Source organism: Hordeum vulgare, chromosome 2H, assembly GCF_904849725.1.
Source record: "Hordeum vulgare subsp. vulgare chromosome 2H, MorexV3_pseudomolecules_assembly, whole genome shotgun sequence".
Lineage (NCBI taxonomy): Eukaryota > Viridiplantae > Streptophyta > Magnoliopsida > Poales > Poaceae > Hordeum > Hordeum vulgare.
In genome coordinates this window covers 410935129-410956344 of record NC_058519.1, presented here as the reverse complement: position 1 = coordinate 410956344, position 21216 = coordinate 410935129, and the positions used below count along the sequence as shown (strand labels likewise).

The 21216-nt window shown below is 41.4% G+C and overlaps 1 protein-coding gene across 1 annotated transcript; it reads right to left on the bottom strand.

Annotated features, from left to right (window-relative positions):
• Positions 1 to 4746: 4746 nt before the first annotated feature.
• Positions 4747 to 20410, bottom strand: LOC123426447 (importin beta-like SAD2). Its single transcript, XM_045110293.1, has 22 exons — positions 20152 to 20410; positions 18379 to 18514; positions 18218 to 18305; positions 17367 to 17519; positions 16860 to 17022; positions 16582 to 16766; positions 16334 to 16507; positions 15711 to 15856; positions 15488 to 15611; positions 15232 to 15412; positions 13377 to 13536; positions 13262 to 13303; positions 13068 to 13186; positions 12774 to 12972; positions 10996 to 11127; positions 9636 to 9739; positions 9365 to 9544; positions 7625 to 7764; positions 7401 to 7540; positions 6884 to 7038; positions 5581 to 5713; positions 4747 to 5487 (listed from the first exon to the last, which is right to left on the bottom strand). The coding sequence occupies exons 1-22, from the start codon at positions 20239 to 20241 to the stop codon at positions 5336 to 5338; spliced, it is 3096 nt and encodes a 1031-aa protein (XP_044966228.1). The 5' UTR covers positions 20242 to 20410; the 3' UTR covers positions 4747 to 5335.
• Positions 20411 to 21216: the final 806 nt, after the last annotated feature.

Here is a 21216-nt window from a genome sequence, read left to right as displayed (position 1 = left end):
TAGGTGCATTAATTAAATAACAAATTTAACATAATGATATCAACTCATGTTATCACACGAGACAAAGCACCTCAACTAGCAACGCTAACATTAGTAGCTGAGCAAAGCCTGCTTAGCCATTCAATATTTGCTAGGAAGGGATAAGTGTTTGGGTTTCATGGCAATATCAGGAGGCAATTATTTCAGTGGTGGGCAGCGAGCATATGACGAAGGAAACGTGAATCTAGCATAACAAGTCTAGAGATGGAAACAAGGTCATATCATCTTGCATGTGATGTCCTCAGCTTGGAACTGCTCTTGCTCGTCCTGCACGTACTCTTCCGGATCCACATACTCGTTCTCCGATCCCGGTGCTACCCAACATAAATATTGCATCCAATGAACAACAGCACAACAAGATGCAACAAGCACATGATGCATGAGATGAAAATGAACATGCATCTCTATTCTAGTCACTTGCACATGCATGAGAAGAAAATACAAGCTCCTGGACAGAACTGCACTCTAAGCTATATTGACATGCATGGGGATGACATGAACAAATGTGTCACGCGAAAATGATGCAAAAACATATAAAGAACGTGACGAACGGAGCTACGGATCAACCGGAAACAACTAAACAAGAATTGGAGTCCTACGGACCAAATCCATCACAACACACTCCAATGGCATACCTATGGTATTCCCAGGTTGACAAATCACAAAACAACCAAGTATGGATGGGGTGGTGCAAGGAATATCACCACACCATCAACTATGCACTCACAAGCATCAAAACATCAAAACTACACAATCTGTCCTAAACAGCATCATAGGAGTTTGAGAGTTGCATGCAAAGCACCTACAGCCACCCAAATGTGCCAAATAGGATATGTGGCAGAAGCTATTCAAAAGCTCTACAAGCATGAGCAAAAAGATAATACAAAGGAGTTTCAAACAGAAAGATCTACAGGTGCTAACTTGGACAAAATATCAGTTTTCACGGACTTAGTGAAAATCTCAGTTTCTCACTAGCTGTTTATGCTCTGAAGCATTTTGACAGCACCCAAAACCATATCTACAGGAAACCAAATGGAATGAAAATTGGCAGATAGCTAGACAAACACAAAAGCTACAACTTCTTAGTTGATTGCAGGGGCTGATTCCAACATATGAACTTCTAAAAGCACAACTAGAAGGGAAGAAAATAACAGCTGTTTCTCAGACTTAGTGAAAATCACAGATTTTCACTAAACTGGAATTTTCAGCCACATGCCTACTTTGACTAGGCACAACTTGCACACATGAACTCCTAAGCATGAAACAAAACCAACGTGTTGTAGAGGGGTTCACCCTCTACTGCCACAACAAAGAATCAACCTCTTGGGCTCATCACATCACATGGAACCAAGCTCTAAACATGGAACAAAACAGAAATATGACATTCCCAGAAAGTGTCCCAAAGTGGAATCTGAACCCACCATTGGATTCCTTGGATGATTCTACCCCAAAAACATATATAATACATAGGCACTTGCAATCAAACCTACACATGCATCTCTACACATGGTATATCTACACATGCTCTATAGCATCAAGAACAAGGTCAACCTGTTGCTTGGGAGGCAACAAAAAAATACCCCACATGGAGATCTAGCACACCACAGCAAATATGCAAGCAAGCAATGCAAAAACAGAAAAGAAATGCAACAAAAAATAAAAGGAATGGGGAGGGATCAAACCCAAGACCCCCCTGGTCAACAACACACACGCAAGCCACTCTACTATTGTCCACTTGCTCGACAGAAGAGGGATGACAAGCAGGTTAAAGTGTTACTGAAGCTAATGTGCCAAATAATCCACAAAACCAAAAGGGTGCGCCGAGGGGATTCGATCCCCGACCTGACCACTACACCAAAACGCCCCTACCACTCTGCTACTGCTTTGAATCTTAACAGGGAAGGGAAGTATACTCTATTGAGCAACCCCCTCTGCCTATCCTCTGCCTGACGGTGGCCGGAACAGGGGAAGGACCTCGCCGGCGTTACACGCTTAATCAGCGTACGGCTCGTCGATGGAAAGGAATAGGGGTTCCCACGGTTCCATTCCTGCATATAACTCTACTCGGGAAGGCCTGTAGCAACGGCTCCTCGTTGCGCTGTGGCGCGGGCGATAGAAGGGGAACACGGCGAGGCTACGGCTCCTAGGCGCTATATCTGGTGACAGGGAAGAGAGGGGAAGGTTCTAGCTCACCCACTGGACGAGGTTGTCGCGTCTGCCGGAGAGGAGGTAGAGGAAGAAGGGGAAGAAGCCACGACGGGGAAGAACGTCGGGGAGGAAGCCGCCGTCGTCGAAGTAGTGGTAGCAGGGCCGATCTCGTCGTCCTAGCTGCGGGAATGGATCACTTGGAGATCCCGCGTGCTCGCCGAGGGGTTGGAGAGGACGAAGGTGTACGAGCGCAACGGCGAGGACCTCCTCAGGTCGCGGCCATGGCGGAGGAGCTCAATCCCCTTACTTGAAGCCGTCGACAGAGAGGGAGGAGGGGATGGGAAAGAGGTGGCGGCGCAAGGGGAGGAACCGGAGGCGAGGGACACGCGCCTCGACGTCCGTGACGGCGTTTGCTCGCTGTCTCTCTATCTCTGACGAACTGACAGAGGAAGGAGAAAGGGAACGGCGTCTACAAGAGAAAGGCCACGCACAAGGGGCGCTGGGCCTGCTAGTAGGAGGAAGCCCACTAGGTGGCGCCACATAGGAAGAAAATAAAAACCCCTAGGGTTTTCTAATTACCAAATAAACAGAGAAAAGAAATAAAGCAAGGCAAATCTGTTGGAGTTAAAAACAAAACAAAAATGCCCCTGGTCGTAAGGAATTATGACCTATTTAAATAAAATAGAAAAGAGATATTTGAAGCAATTAAATATTTACAAAACAGAATTTATTTGATCTGTTTTGTGAATATTTGCACCTTTAAACTATAGTTTTAAAACAGCAAATTCACATCCTCACAATCACCACCATACATACTAAAACATGGGCACTTTTGAAATAGAGAAGGAGCAAAAGAATCTTGGCTTGAGATAAATAGAGAAAGGGGAAGTTTTTGAATCCTATTTGAAACTAACATAGAAGCTTCCTACTTCAAGCAACACCGACATCATCTCACATACTAACACATCACATCATCACATGCCACACCTCAACATGGAACACAAGAACAACAAATACAAAGGCATGGATGAATGGATGCATGAATGCAAAGGGAGACATGGCAAGGTGACACACATGAAATAACACATGCATATAATTCTCATGGCACTGACATGACGGACCCACATAAAAAAGGTTCCAAATATGACAAGATACACTCTTGGGGCATTACAGTATGGGTTCCAATATTAATGTCCGTGACTATCACAAGAATTGTTTGGATATTTTTAAAATAAATGTTCATGTACTCCCAATGTTTAAGAATTTTATAAATGTAAGTGTATGCTACAAAATTTATTTGTATATTCACTATGAAAAAGAATTGTGTAGTTCATTGATAAATACGCGTGTGAATTTGATCCCAAAAAAACACGTACATAGCATGTTTGATCATGTGACATGTATAAGAAAAGAGGCTGGTAGAAATACAACATGCTTACGGATTATAGTTGATTTAACGTAATTATTTTTCTCGCTCGTTCCTTCCCAAGAAGCACATAGCCATGCATGTGGCATGTTTATTTGCATTACGAATTAACGTCGGTATCAAGGAATGACGAATCATGCACCATCGATTTAGGTTGCACTATAAATTAATTATTTTTTAAATACTTAATGGATAAAAAGTAGATCATATTCATTCTATGCATCTTTATAGTCAAAATTCATATATAATATATTAAAATTAAAGTTACGGCTTAAAAGATATGATTATTATTTTAAAAAATCTATTTTAGATGGAGTGCGATTGTTCAACACAAATATTATGATTTATATGTAAAAGTTTAGAAAACGGTTGGCTGGGACTTAAAAGTCAGACTGCCGGTTCATTAGTATAAATATTACGGGTTATATGAATTATAGAGACTTTTCTGCAAAATGACCAACAAAAGACCAGCTTTATTATTACTCAAAGCACTTTAACTCAATTATACTTAAAATAAGCCTAGTATAATGGAAATCTGAAATTTTGGAGATGAGCCCTATAAACCGAAAAGGAGGGAGTATTAGGTAAATATTTCTTTATGTGAATTATGTCTAAACTTGAATGTAACCCTGTATTTCCGTATAAATTTTGTCTGGTTAGTTCAAATTGCTGGCCGATGTATATGGCTAACGTTAGTAGTTGTCCTCGTGCAAACGTGTTTGCAAATAGATGAAAGGAAATTTACAGATTGACGAGATGCCCTAACTCGTATAATGTTTATTTGATTTTATTTACTACCTCCATCCTAAAATAAATGATTCAAAAATAACTCAACTTTACACTAATTTTAGTATATAAAGTTGAGACCCTTTTTTAAATACAAAACTAAGCCACTTTTGAATTATTTATTTTGGGACGAAGCGAGTATATCTTAGCAAAAAAATTATAGTGGGTCAAACTAAACAAGTTCGACTTGGGGGACACTATATATTTTATTATTATAACGAAACTGAAATAGCTGTTTCATATTGGGCTCAGCGCCCCTGGTCAGATCCCACTAGTATTCGTCTTCGTTGTTCCTTCGACAGCGTACAGAATATGATACTCACTCAGTGATTATCGGACAGCAAATATCACAACAACAAAAAACTTCTGCATTGTAATCATAACCAGATCCAGGTTACCAGATGCAGGCAAAGTTTATTTCACCAGCCTCTGTCAAACCATACAGAGACATGCTTCAGCGATGTTCAACAAATCGTAGGGACAAAAATGGATTCACTGAATCCTGCAACGACAGAAGGAAAAAAAATGAAACCATCGTATTGGTAATCCACCAATAACCGCCCAATCATATACACTCTACACCGGACCTTCCTAGCTATAAGAGAACTTGGGGACGCGCCCCACCCAAAGGGCTCATTTAACAAATTCCATCCGACCAAACGGAGCCGAAGCTCAGGACCAAAACAGCATCATAACAAGTGTGTAGTATCATCTGTAGGGCTCGCACCACCCATAAACAAATAGACCAAGGCTGCAAGAGATTATCCACGATGGTTCGGTTGTCCGATTCTTCTATTCCAAGAACTGTGTGCCTCAGGCCTCCAAAAACAAGTAGACCAAGGCTGCAAAAACTGATTTGCCTGCGATCACCAAATCACAGGTACTCTGGCCTGCAACAAAACTCAAGACAAACAAACCATTGCTATAACTCATTCATCACTGTGCATTTGATTTCTCCAATTTCTCTTTCTCAATTTCAACTTTTCTTTCCTCGGCATGCTGAGCAACGCCATTAGCCAGTGCCTGGTAATGAAAATCCAGTGTCTGCATAAGGTTCTGGAACCTGGCTGGGTCCGATGCTTGTACAGCTGGGCAGAATAATTATTGCCTTGTCAGCCACTTTTGCGCACAAATAAAAATAAATACTGCAATAGAATGTACAGTAGGGAAATATTCTCTACCTTGGATGGTTCCAACAAAGAAGATAAATGGATCCACCTCATCTATCGGGGTCTGCAGCTCCTCGTCATCACTAAAATCATCATCAGAATCATCATCATCATCATCCTCACCATGGAGCTGGAAACCTCTTGCCTGAATTACCACAAGCATGTAAAGAGCCATGAAACGGTGCTCTGAAAACGCAAAGAAAATTATACCCAAAATACTTGTGTCACATCTTTGCTACAGGATTCTTTTCACTTGTTCTTTGCAAATAACATTGTTAACAAAAGGAGACTGAGGTGTTCTTTCCAGGGAAGCAAAAGGCTCATCAAGCTGCTAACAGGCCTACGAAACAAGGGCAGGTGATTTTCTGAAGCCGCTTTGCTAATTAGCTTAGCATCTTTCCCTAGAATAGGAGTATTGTTCATCTAAAGTACCGTTGAAGGTGCTATTCATGCAGATTAAGGCCCCAGCTACCACTGGCAGAGCTACGTGTTGGTAAAATCGGCCGTGGGCCGCCCAGCTCGTAGCAATTTTAGTGAAGATTAAGAGTAAACTGAGCCATGAGCCCCTGCCTACCAGAGGAGAGATCTTCTATGAACCTCAGAAGTCCAAAGCAAGTTGGAAGTTACCTACCAATGCTACCCAACTTCCCAACATACATATATTTGAAGCAGTCCTTACATCCCAGACCCCTCTTTCAATGTTGGACTAATCTACTAATCGCTGCCAGAATCAAGCATATTCTCTTTTGTATGCGTTTATGAGACAGATCCAGATCCTCAAGATTTGGAAGGATCAGGGGCTGGTTGGCTGGAAAATTGGGATCTGGTGCTCTACCAAGCAGAGTCTAAGTATTTAAGTAGTAACTACAGATCCAGATCCTCAAGATTTAGAAGGATCAGGGGCTGGTTGGCTGGAAAATTGGGATCTGGTGCTCTACCAAGCAGGGTCTAAGTATTTAAGTAGTAACTTTCTCTTGACGATTCCCTGATGCTCATATTTGACTTCACCAGAGATTGCATTAGCTCGATTAACTATCCCACCATGACAAGCACTCATAGCTAAAATTAACATGGTGGGTATATAAAATAATTCCTCTGTTTCTAAATGTAAGACTTTTTAGAGATTTCAATATAGACCATATACGGATGTATATAGACGTAATTTAGAGTGTAGATTCACTCATTTTGCTTCGTATGTAGTCTATATTGGAATCTCTAAATAGGCTTATATATAAAACGGAGGGAGTAGAAATTAAACAATGCCAATAAGATCTCAAAATGCGAATTTTACTCAAGGCAAGATAACACCACAAACCTGTACTAGTTTCTGTATATTAAGACTATTTACTTCATCCTGATCTTCATCATCAACCCCCATCTCCCCATCATCCTCATCCTCCTCATTCTCTTCTTCATCAGCATCAAATTCATCCACATCATCATCAGCAGCATCATTTTGCCTCTTAGATTCTGGTATATTAATGCAAAAGATTAAGATTTAACTGAAAAAGAAATTTAAGCATTTCACTAATGCACTACGTAAGTTCTATAACAGCAAAAGGCAAAATAAAGTTGGAAGTCTTAGTATAATATTTCCTTTCTTTTTCTTGTAAAGAATACCCTTATTATTAATAAGTTAATAAATATGCAGTGGGAGTCTCTCCTACTGTTTCTGACAAAAAGAATACAAGGAAACTCTTGATTTGCAAGGTGTGAAATAATAGATGGAAGTGCTTAATCAGCCTGGTGCCTAAAATCTCAGGAATATATGGTAGTTTTTCAAGGGCTAATGCTTTATATCAGAAATATCATACAATAAACAAGAGATGCACCTGCAACTTGCTCCTTGTATGCAACAAGCAGCTCAAGTGTTGCCTTGAAAATGCGTTCTAGAGCCTCTGCTGGAATATGATTAGCTGGAAGGCCAATAAGTGAAGTCAATCCTAAGCAGCAGACTTTCTTATCATGCTCTCTGAAAATAAAGCGAAACACCATTTGTCGAGTCAGTACAGCAAATAAACACAAAGGAATACAAACAAGAGCTAATTCAAATTACCTTTTGAAGTTCACCCTCTTGCCGCTTTTTTTCACTTGTTGTAACATGACAAACCAAAGATTGAAAATTTCGGTCGCAACTCCAAGTTTATGCAACATTGCAAGTGTCAACGAAGGATTGTAGTAGAATACGTTAGCTATCTGCAGTAGGCATGGAAATGGATTGTGATAAGTAACTTTGCTGACTCGACATGAATACATGGCTGTCAAGGGGGCCAACCTACGCAATCTGCAGTATCAATTCTAGGCACAGAAATCAGAAGGAACACGTGGTCAGCCTACTATGACATGAGGTTGCTTCATACAATATGAAAAACACAAATGTACTCATTTAAGATACATGTTATATAGTGATGTTACATTGAGCAATAGCTACGGACCTAATGCACTGTAGGCCTAGAAAACCAGCTGTGCTTTACCTCCACAGGGAAAAATAAACATTTTACAAACAAGAACAAGGCGTTATACATCTTGCTGCATTCTGAATATACCACATACGTCAGAGACTACCTTCAGGATAGAAGACACACAAAACTGAACCCCATGAACATGTAAAGTTGTTGCTCCATATATGAACCTAAAGCTTGAAACGACTGATCATAGTATATGAAATATATGATCAGGATTTTGGTTTACACAATTTCTTACAAAACACAGGAAGTACACAGCATAATAGCTCACAGACTCGCATGTGACACTAAATTATTAAAGCAGTTGGACTGTCTATCACATAGTTCAATAAACTGAGGTTAGTGTTGCTGATTAGTAACTGTAAATCATGGCAAACAAGGTACTTCAATTATAGAAGCCCTGTTTGGAAGCAAAATAAAAAATGTTGCAGCTATGGAGTACCAGAGCTCACAAGTATAACTGTTTTCTGCAGTAATAGCAAAACCCAAGTTGAGTTTGCCAACTAAATTTTCCAGGAAAATTGTTTATTGTAGTTTAACTCTCCGAAACTCTGTAACTAACCGATCTAAAAATTAAGTTAAACAAGATCACATTCATGCATATATATAATTACCTGGGTGTATTTGGCTAGCTAGCTTATAGTTTGTGGTAAGCAGTCAAAAGTATTTAGGAGAGTATTTTATTTTACTAACTCTTCGAACTCACCGGTCTACAAATAATTAACACAAGATTGCATGCATCGATGCACAGTATTAAAATGACATGGTTTATAAGAGCAGTCTTTCTTATATCCAAACAGCTCAAATTATCTAAAACTATAGTTTTCCAGAAACCAAGGTGTTTCAAGAGAGCTCCAAAACCTTTCGAGAAAAAAGAGCTCCAAAATATTATGTATCCAAACGGTGCCTTATAGTTCGCTTTGGAAAAGTGACTAGGTAGGAGCTTTTTACCAATTTAGGCAAATTCTAAGCTAGCTAACTGGTAATACTTTGAGCTTTTCCTAGGTTCACAAAATTTTGTCTAGTTCCACTGGTTACCACCCAAAAAGGGGGGTGGACGAAGGTCAACAGTAAACAGCTCAGGGTTGCCAAACCATGCTGTGGAATATATTTTAAGTTGATCATTCATGTTTAGCACTTCACTAAGATATTGTCTGTTTTTTAAGTGCTACTCAAAATCTACTCTACACTGACAGACGACGTTACTTATGCACAACTGACATAGAAAAGCTAAAAACAGCAAAACTAAATAATACATACTATGATATATATCTTTAGCTGGTCAGCATGTTTTGGAATAAATAGAGACAGGAAATATGCACATTTCATACCACTTGTACAAGGAGAGATTTCAAATATGGCTTCTCTGATCGACGGAGCCTATCAATCGTAAGCCTGAGATATGGCTCAACCCAATGATCAACTTGTCCTTTGCAGTTTTGAAAAAACACTTCAATGAGCTTGGGTGCCGGCACAATATCTGAATCTTCCATATTTTGGTCTGTCATAACCTACAGAAATGTTTGTATGCCACTGTAAGAGCAAAACTACTAAAACATTAAGAACAAATTAAAGCTGAAAATGAATCAAATCTACACTCACAGATGACAGTCCTTTCCATAAGCTTTGTTGATAATCAGGATCTTTGCATGTAACAAAATGTTCAGTGCCACGAGAAATGTAATTGTCTAGTGGGACAAGAATATCTGCACGGCAACAGAAGTATTTAACAATGAGCTGCAAAAGGCTGTAAAAGATAATGTATGCCTATCAAAATTAATCCAACTGGTAGGAGATTGGCTACCAGGCCAGTTTGCTAACAAGCAGCCTAGCAGATAAGCACTTTATAATAACAGCCCACAGACCAGACCAGATACTGTACCAATTATATCAAATGGAGCAAGAAAAGACACAGCCATACCTGTTGTATATATATATCTAAAAAGAGGAACGACGTGCCAATGAATTAGTTTTACCGAAAAGATATCAGATGCCAGGATGCTAAATTGCTAAATTGCTGTTTAGGCATCATGATGCTGGTTTTGGACTTGTTTGGTTGTTCATAAACAGGTTCGTCCCAGATAACATTCTTTCTCAAGCAAACTACGGATGTCACACTCGACCATCGACACGGAAAGGTGCAGATACATCATCAGTGAGATATCTGGCTGGATAAACATCAAGAATAAACAGTATGTGCCAGGGATATTTCATGCACACATGGGGCATAGCTCGGTCCAACAAGACAAAAATGTTTAACCCTTGGTGGGTGTCCCTTGCATGCAAACACTCACATGAGAACTTCCTGTACACGCAGGGGCATGCCCACGGCGACCACCACCAGTCAGCAGCAAGCACCTCCCCATCCCAACATCAAGTGCTTATATGAAAAGAGCAAGCAGCTACGTTCATGTTGTTCTTAGAAGTTACTGTTGTATTTTTGTTTCCTGATTCTAAGGAAAACTCATCACTGAGAAATTATTTAGACACAACTAATCGATGAGCATGACAAAATCACATGCAAACTAGTCAGCTGATTAAAACAAATACAACTTGCAAACATAAAGAAAATGAAAAAAAAATGATATAGTAAGTAGCATGGTATCCAAATAACCAAATGAAGACACCACGCAAAAGATAGTGTAGTCCATTCGTTCCCAAATACTAAGCACCGTTAACCAGACAAACAAAGGAAAACTATGTTTTGGATGAAATATAACCAAAGTACTTTTAAGTTATATCCCAAGCACTTAAAAAAGTGGCAAAGTGAGGGGTGTGGGTGGAGATAATCAAGGTGGTCTAGGAAAGTGCCAGTGATTTGGAAAGATTTTTTTCCTCAGAAGTGATACTTATTTGGATGCAGAAGGGGTAACAGACAAAAAAACAAGAAATGTGCATGCTCTAGAATTCAGTTTCCAGCATATAGCAAATTTAACAGCAACCCATTCAAAACTAAACTTACTCTCAAAGAAATCAATGGCCCAATCATTAAGAGCCTCCATCATCAATGGCCACAAGCTCCACATGTCCAAAGAAATTGTTGGTGAGTAAAAGGTCAGATAGGACACTATTTCCAGAACTTCTTCATAAACATCTGCAAAACAGAGTCAAATGCATCAGCACAAATTGAAGGAAGAAGAAACCTAGTTTATAAAATCAAAACTGATATCAACACAAAAACCTTCATCTACCTCAAACCTCTAATAATTATGAGTTCTTACATCTTTCCTAACAAATTTAGGGGAGGGTAGAGATAACTGCAACTACCTACAAGCTTCTAATGAGCTGAAAGGTTTATCAGTGTCATCAAAAGGAAAGTTTAAAGAAAGAGAAGACTATCACAATTCAGAAACCAATTATGTGCAAGTTTGTTTTAACTATATCTAAAGGAATCAATATCCTGCACAACCAAGGGACTGACAGAACTGATGTGCAAACAGCCAGTTGAGAGAGTTATTTACCCAAAACCACCACACTTGGGGCTAGGGTAACAGGTTAGTACCAAATTTGAGCCAGGTCCAGAAAACCACCAGTTGTGAGCCTAATACGTAACGCGGAGCAGTGACGCTGCGTTTTGGCCACGAAAACAGCAGAACCGACAGGTGGGGCCCACCTGTCGGACCGATGCGGCATGTCTACATGGATAAATTTGCTGAGGTGGACAAGGTCCCATCTGTCAGTGACTAGAGGTTGTTTATTTCCCCTTTTCTTTTTTACTTCTACCTCCATCTTCATGGGCATTTAAACAAGCAGCTTCTGGGCACTGCCCATCTCGTTGTTGTGGTCGCCTCAGGAGAAGAGCAAGTCGGCGCGAGCTCATCCAGGCCGCCGCCTGCGGACAGGACGCCAGACAATGAATCATGGAGCCTCCCTCCATCATGCATACAACAAGGGCAGCGCACAGCTCAGCCATGGCGCAGAGCAAGCATCCCAGCCATGGGGCTCGGCCTAGAGCGCCGCAAATCAGCGGCCTCCGGTAGCGCGCCGACGACCGTTGGGCCCGAACTGGTGCTCGGCCGCAAGATGCCTCCCAGCACGCGCAGCCGCGCCTTTGACGCTTACGCCCGTGAATCCCCCGACGCGGCGGCGCGGCCATGGTCGACTAGCCCCAGCAGCACGACGGTGTCCAGTTCGCCACCTTGTTGGTCGTGCACCACCTTGGCTCCTCCACGCCGAGCAGAGGCAGCGGTCTGGGCAACAAGGCAGATCCTCGCCGGATCCAAGCGGACAAGGGCTGGAGGTGTCGCTGGGGTTGGATCCACGTGGGCCAATGGCTTGTGGCGGCGGATGGTATGTGGCTGGGGCAGCAGGGAGGCTCGCCGGGAGGGGTAGCTCGTCGGGGTAAGGCTCCGACGGCTGCGCAGGATTTGGCTGGTTGTGTGGGGGGTGGTGGGGAAGAAGGTGGCTAGGGGAGAGCGGGAATCGGAGAGAGGCTGACAGGCGGGGCCTTCAGCCACCTCAGCAAATTTATCCATGTAGGCATGCCACATCGGACCGACAGGCGGGCCCCACCTGTCGGTTCCGCTGTTTTCGTAGCCAAAATGCAGGGTGAGTGCTCTGAGTTACGTATTAGGCTCACAACTGGTGGTTTTTTGTGACCTGGCTCAAATATTGTACTAACTTGTTACCCTAGCCCCAAGTGTGGTGGTCTTGGGTAAATAACTCCCAGTTGAGACTATGCATATCCTTGAAATGTAACACACTTACACACTCCGTTGTTATAATTAGACAAGAAAATACCTTGACCATCTGAAGTTAACATCCTGCGCAAAATAGGCAACAAAGTGGGCTCTATTTGGATAAAAAGATGGGGAAGACTGCTAATGGACTCGAGGATTGTGCTTAAAGCACGTAAGCAACCAACAGCAGCCAAAGCACCCGAGTCCTCTACTTCATCATCAGCTTCTGAACTAGCCATGCATCTCCAGAAGGCAGCAGCCTATAAAATTAGTAAGCATGAAGTTTTAGGAGGGTAGATTCAGTAATCGAGCACATGAACATATTGACTTAAATATAAATCAAGGACCAACATACCAAACTCTGGCACAGTCCAAGGGCATATGGTGCCATCTCTTCACCAAATCTATCAACAATTGTCTCAAGGGTGAAAACAAGATCCTCATTCTCAACTTCACCCATAAGCTTAAAAAATTCTGCAATGAAGTAATAAATAATCAAACCACAACAAAGTCACCATTCCTATCAAGGTTGAATGAAGTAGTTCTTACCATCAAGAAGCTGTGGAAGGATAGGACGGATCTCATCCAGATCTGTATAATGGAACAGAAATTGTAAGGAACAAATAGAAGAAAGTTGTTAACTGACAGGAATCGAGAAGCTCACCTTTACATGCCTCAACGAAAGAACGGAGAGCAAAAACTGAATCAACCCTGACGGGAAGTTCTGGATCACGCAAACCAGAGATAACACAATGCATAGCTTTGCGAAAATTGTCCTGGTCTGAGAAGGTGATGTGCGCATACTGCCCAGCAACCCATGCTGCCTATTGCCCATATAATATATTAGTTTGATGTCAGATAGAAGTAGCGAGTATATCACAGAAAACTAGGGAATGTGAACTTTGAATTAAACTAGAGCATGATCATAGAAATAAAGAAAAACAAGAACTTTGATACTAAGTAGTAAACAATTAAACTTGGATTATATAATAGAGCATATAAAGCGTTCTGTAAAAGAACTTGAATCTAGGGTTCCCTAAGGATGGCAATTAATTAAAATATGACAATAGCGGTCACCATGTGCAGTCGACTTTTGAAATTGTGATCAGCAGGTCATCTTTTCCTGGACTAATACTAGACTTGATGGATATTTAGCTTGCTGGCACCTAATATCAGAAATTCTAGGGTGGTAGCCCAGGTGCTGAAAGTAACACTTGGATCCAAGGTTGTATTTAGGGCCAGTTCTTTTGGCAGCTTAAAAAATAAGCCGCCTCCTCCCCAGCTTTTTCCAGAAGCCGTCTCTTTTGTTCATTGGGGCTTCTAAACTAGTTATGGGATAACTGATTAGAAGTCTCAACAACTTTAAAGGGCGGCTTATATTTGAACTGGCTCTTACGGTGCTCTCGGCTCAAGAGATTATGCATCTGTCACTTTGAACTGCATCTAGACTACTTCCCTTTTGGATACAAGAGAAGACGCCATTTTCTGGCGCTTATCTCCAAACCTTCAGTACTTCAGCTAAGTCAGAGTATAAGGATCCCTTCTCTGAACAAATTAACTTCCATTGTCCTCATTTTTTTTTGTTAAGATAATGTAGCGCTGAGAAGACGCCATTTTCTGGCGCTTATCTCCAAACCTTCAGTACTTCAGCTAAGTCAGAGTATAAGGATCCCTTCTCTGAACAAATTAACTTCCATTGTCCTCATTTTTTTTGTTAAGATAATGTAGCGCACAAGTGTTGATTCTTCCTTTGACTTGAGCTGCAACACCATTGTTTGCAGGTCACCTCGCGCGCTGTCAGCTCCCCAACCATGGTTTCTGCCCTCTTGCACAAGAGCCAGAGACGGTACATCACTTGTTTGTGTGTTGCTCCTGGATCCAGCAGCTTTCAATCAGGGCGGTTCCATGCGGCTTGGAGTATTCAATGTGAAAGAAACCGCCAGTTCTTTCAGACCTATCAGCATGATCTGAGGACGATGGACAATGCTATCAAAGCAGAAGTAGACCGCTGGACGGCAAGCTTGTCACGTTAGGCTGTGAGTACTGAGATTAGCATTTTGTTTCATGTTGAAAAGTTGTGTGTCGTTCCCTAGTGAATTGCTGGCTCATGGCTAGACCATCCAGAACCTGAAGCATGCCCTTCAGCCCTTCTCCTTAATGACAACTTGTTGCAGGATAACTAAAAGGAATACATTGTTTTGGACTGCCAAATCGTCTTATATTTAGGAACAGAGGTAGTTTTAAGATGAAAAATTCCTAGCACCTTTTCCTAAACTATTATACAGGCTGTTACAAAGAGCAATAGTGGACAGAGGTATCTTGGAAAGAGTACAAGTGAACATGGTAACTTTTGGACCTGAGGTGGGGCGAATTTCCAGGACAAATAAACATATTTCTAACTTATTAAAGAAGGTAGAACACTTCAATGCACATGCTTCGACAAATTGTGTACATGATCTGAATGCCTAAACTATAATAAAACAGAAGGTATAACTGCTGGCCAAGTTGGAGCATACTACCTTTGCACGCAAGTGTCCAACATGACTGCTGAACTCTGGAAAGACATGCTGAACTAACATTCGCTCTAGCTCAGCCTTATATGGATCAGTTTGTTTCAGCCTATCACATAATGTCCCAATGGCAAGAAGGGCACCATCTTTTTGGCGATAGGGTTTTGCTTCAATTGATGCCTCGTTATACCTACCAAGTTATTCTGGAATTAGGTAGCTCACAAAGGTTGAGGATCACAGCACAAAACACAAAAACGATACATACCTCATGAATATCTCCACAATAAATTGGATAAACTTTTGTAGGTTGCCTTTTCCCCTTTTTCTTACCAATTCACTGACGAAATCCATAGCAGCTGTTCGAGGACTATACAAATCTTCAATTATATCTGTATGCAAAAAAGTGACATCATGAGTAAACAGATGAACACTGAAAGTAGTGCGTGCTACCTTACATTATTGAGATAAATTTGATCAAGCAAGTTTACCATAGCCTTTCCGAACATACTCATGCGGATCTTCGTCCCATAACATTTGGTCATTGTCATTGAAGCACATTAATGGAAATATTATCTCAAAAAGAATTATGTCGATTTGTGGTTGCATCAGCTGATACATGCTGTTCTTCGTGAGACTGCAAGTAACCCATTACAGTTAGTCACCACACATTCAAAGATCACCAGGTACACATATTTTACAGGGTAGATAGAGTAAGGGAAACAACATGCATACGAGGAGATATCCAGTAAGCTACAGATAAATATGCTGAACAGAAATTTCAACATACAGCTAGTAAATGGCTAACACAAAACTACTACCCTCTAAAAGAAAGAACATATACCAAACAGTAGTTATTAAAGGTACATTCTGCTAGGCCAATTATGCATTCATAGGAAAGATGAAAGAGAAGTTGTCACATTACTGATCTCAGTAGAGCAAGTTGTCTTGTTGAAATTATCTAACAGACATAAAGGGACATGCACAGCAAGCTCATGAATAGTGAGGACATGCAGAAACCAGAAATAATGGAAGGTGGCAATGTGAACATCATGAAAGCTGGTTTGTCCTTTGGAAGTACATCATACTGCTGCATAAAAAGTCCCCCACAAACCTGTTGGTGAGATATTGAAGGATAAGATTAATAACCCTCTCAGGCAAATAGCCACCAGTGCGAATTGCATTGAGCAACTGTAGATGGCATCCCAGAATTTTTCCAGCATAGTTCTTTTGAAACATTTGAGCAAAAGCTTTACTCTCTGGTTTATGAACCTTCATATCAGCAAACCTGTCAATGACAAATGAGTAAACAAGTAAAAATAATGATTAACGGAAAACATACCAACTTTTTTCAATACTGACCGACTGTATAAACGGTTCAAGATATGGGTAATCCATTTCTTGACTTTCCACCAGCCCCAAGCTTTCCTAGCGTCAGGATCCGATGGTTGCCCTTCCAATGGAACTGGCCTTTCCAACAAGTTTAAGAACAGAACAATCCATGCATTGAAGATATTTGGTTCAAACAGTTGTTTTGGAATTTCTAGCTGCAGAAAGCACATGACAAGAGGGCTCCCCTTCATAAGTGTAGAATAAGGAAAAAAAACAGGGGGGATAAATTAATAAGACCAAGAACATACATAAATTGAGGACCAGAATATTTTGCAGATCAGCTTGATCAAGTCAGCAACTTCAATTGGAGGATTGGCAATCTGGACAAGTGTGCTGAATATATTCAACAAACGAGGAAAGCACTCCTCAACAATTTGATACAAAGGTATCCTTTCCTCCTCTGACTTGAACCTAAATCATGAGGCATAAATAGGATAAGGTGTCAATTCATATAGAAGGAAAACGAAAGCATTGTGGGTGCAATATCAAGAAGAACAGGAAAAAAAATACTCACCCCGTCCGGAATTACTTGCCACAAAAATGAATAGAAATGGATGTATTTAGAACTAAAATGCATCTAGATACATCCATTCCTCCAACAAGTATTTCCGGACGGAGGGAGTAGTAAACAAGATTTATGTGTATACCATACCCTAAGTCATTTGAGTTACGGAAAATAAACATATACAAACAGAACAATTGATAATTCAACTATCAAGCACATAATAGATGGAAAAGGTGGTATGTATGCTCACTCATATTTCCGGGATAGGATCCTTAGCACATAAAGTGCTCCAAAAATTTGATCCTGCGATTCCATGTTATGTGTAACCCAATGTAGAAGGCTAGGCCACTGCTCAGGGTAATCCGCAAGGATTAAGGTCTTGATACTTTCTCCAAGCTGTGCTCTAAAGATAGTCATGAAAAATGTGTCAATTATCCATATGTTTATCATCAACAATGCCAAATGTTCTGCTTTCACCATTAAGAAAGCACACCACACTGTCACTTATAAAGACAAGAATATGTGAGCTGGTATGCCTAGCCCAAAAAAATTACCATGTGCCTGCATTACAACTTTGAGAAAATACTTTTTGTATAATGCTTCTCGACAAGTGGGGGTTTCATAGAGGAAAACAGGGAACTGATGCTTTCAAGACTAACAACATTTCAAGTTAGGGTAGCGTCCATTATTACCCAGAACGTGTTTCATGAAGGCACCGCCAATATTTTTTACTACATATTGCTTCTATTTTAGAAAACAAAATGGAACTGCAAGCAGCATAAAGGAAAACATATAAGCTTCATTTTCAACTGCAATTAGCTGGAAGATGAAGTATATGTAGGCCGAAACTAAATATGGTGAACATTATTTTCCCTCGATAGGTAAAACAAAATAGTGATATCCAACATTAATGAACATGGTGAATAGAGTACCTTATTGAAAACTACAGGTACAAGAATTCAGTTTATCTGGTAAAAAAACTGACAATATAACAAAGTAACCAAAAAAATGAGCATCACAATTGTAGCAAGCAGCTATGACAGTAACAAGTTAGTGCTTCTTAAGGAAAGGACAGGTGGATTGCGGCAAAGTTATTTTTACCTTAGCAGTGGAGGCAATTGAGTAACAAAGCCCAGTATATTCTCGCGAACCATAGACTTGTCAACTTCTGGAATTTTACGTGTTTCTTCTACAGAAAGGAAACAAAATTGTCAAGATATCCAAATGAAGCGAACAATGCCCAGGTATTACCCTAAACGTACCAGGATCAATAGGAGACCAGGCTTTCGAAACAAAGTTCTTGAAGTGAATGCTTGCGACCTGTCTCACAGCCATATCACAATTTCCATCGACAATGATCTGTAACAATCTCACCAAATGTTGTTGCGTATACTGAAGCTGCAGGAATTGCAGGAACTTCAGCACAGGGGTTCGAAATGAAATAACATATGCATATAGCATCGCAATAACATGATGTATAGAACAAAAAAGACAGGTAAACACTGAATAAGAATGACCAACACAAAACAAAATGACCAGCTTAGTTAGAGCATTCTGCTTTATTCAATTGGGTATATTAGCAAGTAATGCACTGTAGTTGATCAATTTCTCGTTATTGGAAAAGGGATAGCTTTTTACCAATCACAAACAAATGCAAATCAAGTTTCCAAGTATCTTGATGATAGCTAATAGTTAAGAATAATAAGAACATGGCAATATGAGCTGCTTTGCAATCTTCTGAGTCCACAGTTACTTTCTATTTAAAAATATTAAATCTTCCAGGAGTGTTGGTTTTGGACCAAATTCTTGTTAGCTGTAGTATTGGGATACACTATAATAAAATAAAAGAACAAAAACAAATATGAACTTAAGAAAATACAGCAGCAGTCACTCCATATATGATTAACTATAGGCAAACACACTTAAAAGAGTTATTCAGGCAACCTGGTAGATTTGCCTGTTCTGTATAAAGATCAGCTCAAATACAATTTCACACTGATGGACATTACACTCATACGCTCTCATGAATAATAAGTTTCAATTACATATTATGTAAACAAGGGCTATCCAAAATGCAGTGCACTCCAGAGCGCCATTCAAACAGCTATAACGATATAGCAAACAGCTCGTTCTATGCACGGAAGTTGGCTAAGAAACTCTCTTTACAGACAGTTCATCCAAGTGGACGTGTGCAGATAGCTAAAAGAATGGATATTATCACTCTGCTCCAACAAATTTACAATCTTGTGGAAAGATTAAACTGCACCCATACAAAGCATATAATACTATTGACTTCTTTTAGATGCATATAATACTATGACATTAAAAAGGAAGGGAGCAAACAAGCAACTCTGTGATGTACAGATGTTCATCGTTAACAAGATGCATATAATACTATGACATTAAAAAGGAAGGGAGCAAACAAGCAACTCTGTGATGTACAGATGTTCATCGTTAACAAATGCTCGTGTGGAATCATTAGATGATTACATGCCACTAAAACATTTAAAATTTATATGCCGCCTTAGTCTCAGCTGTGATGGCAGCCTGCTTGATTGAACAGGTTGCCAAGCCACCAACCCTGAGGTGTTGATGAGCTGGAACTCAATAATGCCAGCTACAACACTAGCATGAGCTAGGGACACATGCAGCCTGTAAAAACACTGAGCATAGCTCCACAACAAAGACGGAACTAGATGACAACGGGCAGCAAGCATCAAACCAGTCCAGAAGTGAAGCTCATACAGATCACCGGCTCAAACCGATCCAACTCAGCAACCTAGCTCCAGATCACGGAAGACATAGCAACAACAATCAACTTGGCACGGAACAGAGAAGTTGGGTTGACGTGACTGGTTCGATTGAGCAGGATTCCACGGCAAAACGCAACAGCGGAGAGGCGCGAGGCAGTGATCCGACGAACTCCTACCCCCAATCCACCCCCTTCCACCGCGGCTAGACCGATGGCGCGTGGACGATGCAAGCAACGGACCGAGAGTCTAGAGCGCCATCGAGGCGGCGGTGGAGGGGCTAACCTGCTCGAGGCTGGCCTCAGCGGCCTTGCGCTCCTCGGGGGCGTGGCTGAGCGCCGCGCGCAGCACGAGGGTCAGGTTGGACAGATCCATGGCGGCGACCCGACCGAGCTCGAGCAGCGACGGCGGGGCGCGAGGGGCGAGGCCGCAACCCCGAGCTAGGGTTCTCGATCGGCGACGCGGGGTGGTGGAGAGGGAGGGGGGGCGGGGGGTGGGGTGGCGAGTGGGGAGGGTCGGGGGTCGGGGGTCGCCTCCTCCCACTTCTGGGTTCTGGCCTCGCGGAGACCTGGGGGTGTTGAGAGGCGTGCGTGCGTGCGCGCCGCACCGTGCCGTGCGTGCTCGAGGCAGAGAAAGGAGGGGTGGATCAGTGGAGTGGTGCTGGGTATTTAAATCTAGGGTTTGGTCGGGGTTTTGCTCGGGAGCAAGCCCGCCCGGGCAGCAGCGAGACTTCTTCTGGGGGCAAGGCAAGGCCCTCGTCCGAACCCGAGGCCCAGTATTCTGTGAAATCTTGGGTCCGATTTATAGATGGATAAGTGTTCATGTATTTGGCATTCTTTTGGATGCTCTCTAGTGGGCTCTTCACGTGGTTATTGCTTATGACTGTGAAGCGATCATCAAAGAAATCATGTCCGTCACAAAGGAAAGATACAATTTCATTGTCAAGGAGATAGGACTTGCTATTCATAATTTTACCAAACGCGAGTTTGTTTTCGAAGGCTGTGAGAGGAATGTTGATGCTCATAATTTAGCTAAATTTGCTTCTATTTTAGGTGATGGGCGTCACGTGTGGCTGGGTTCACCCCATGACCCTTTTGTCACTCATGTAAATTGTTCCCCTAATCAATAAATATCGGTTTATCACTCAAAAAAAAAGGTGGGCTCTTCACGAGTCAGTCATGGAAGCATTGCACATTGTGTTCTAGTGTCATCACGTGTCAGTTGGAGTGTTTTTTTGACGAAAATTACTATTCTGATTAATTAGCTATAAGTTAAGGACGAATTGACCTCAATTTAAAAAGAAATAAATTGTATTTGGCTTATTTGTCACGCCAATATCTATGGGTCTCG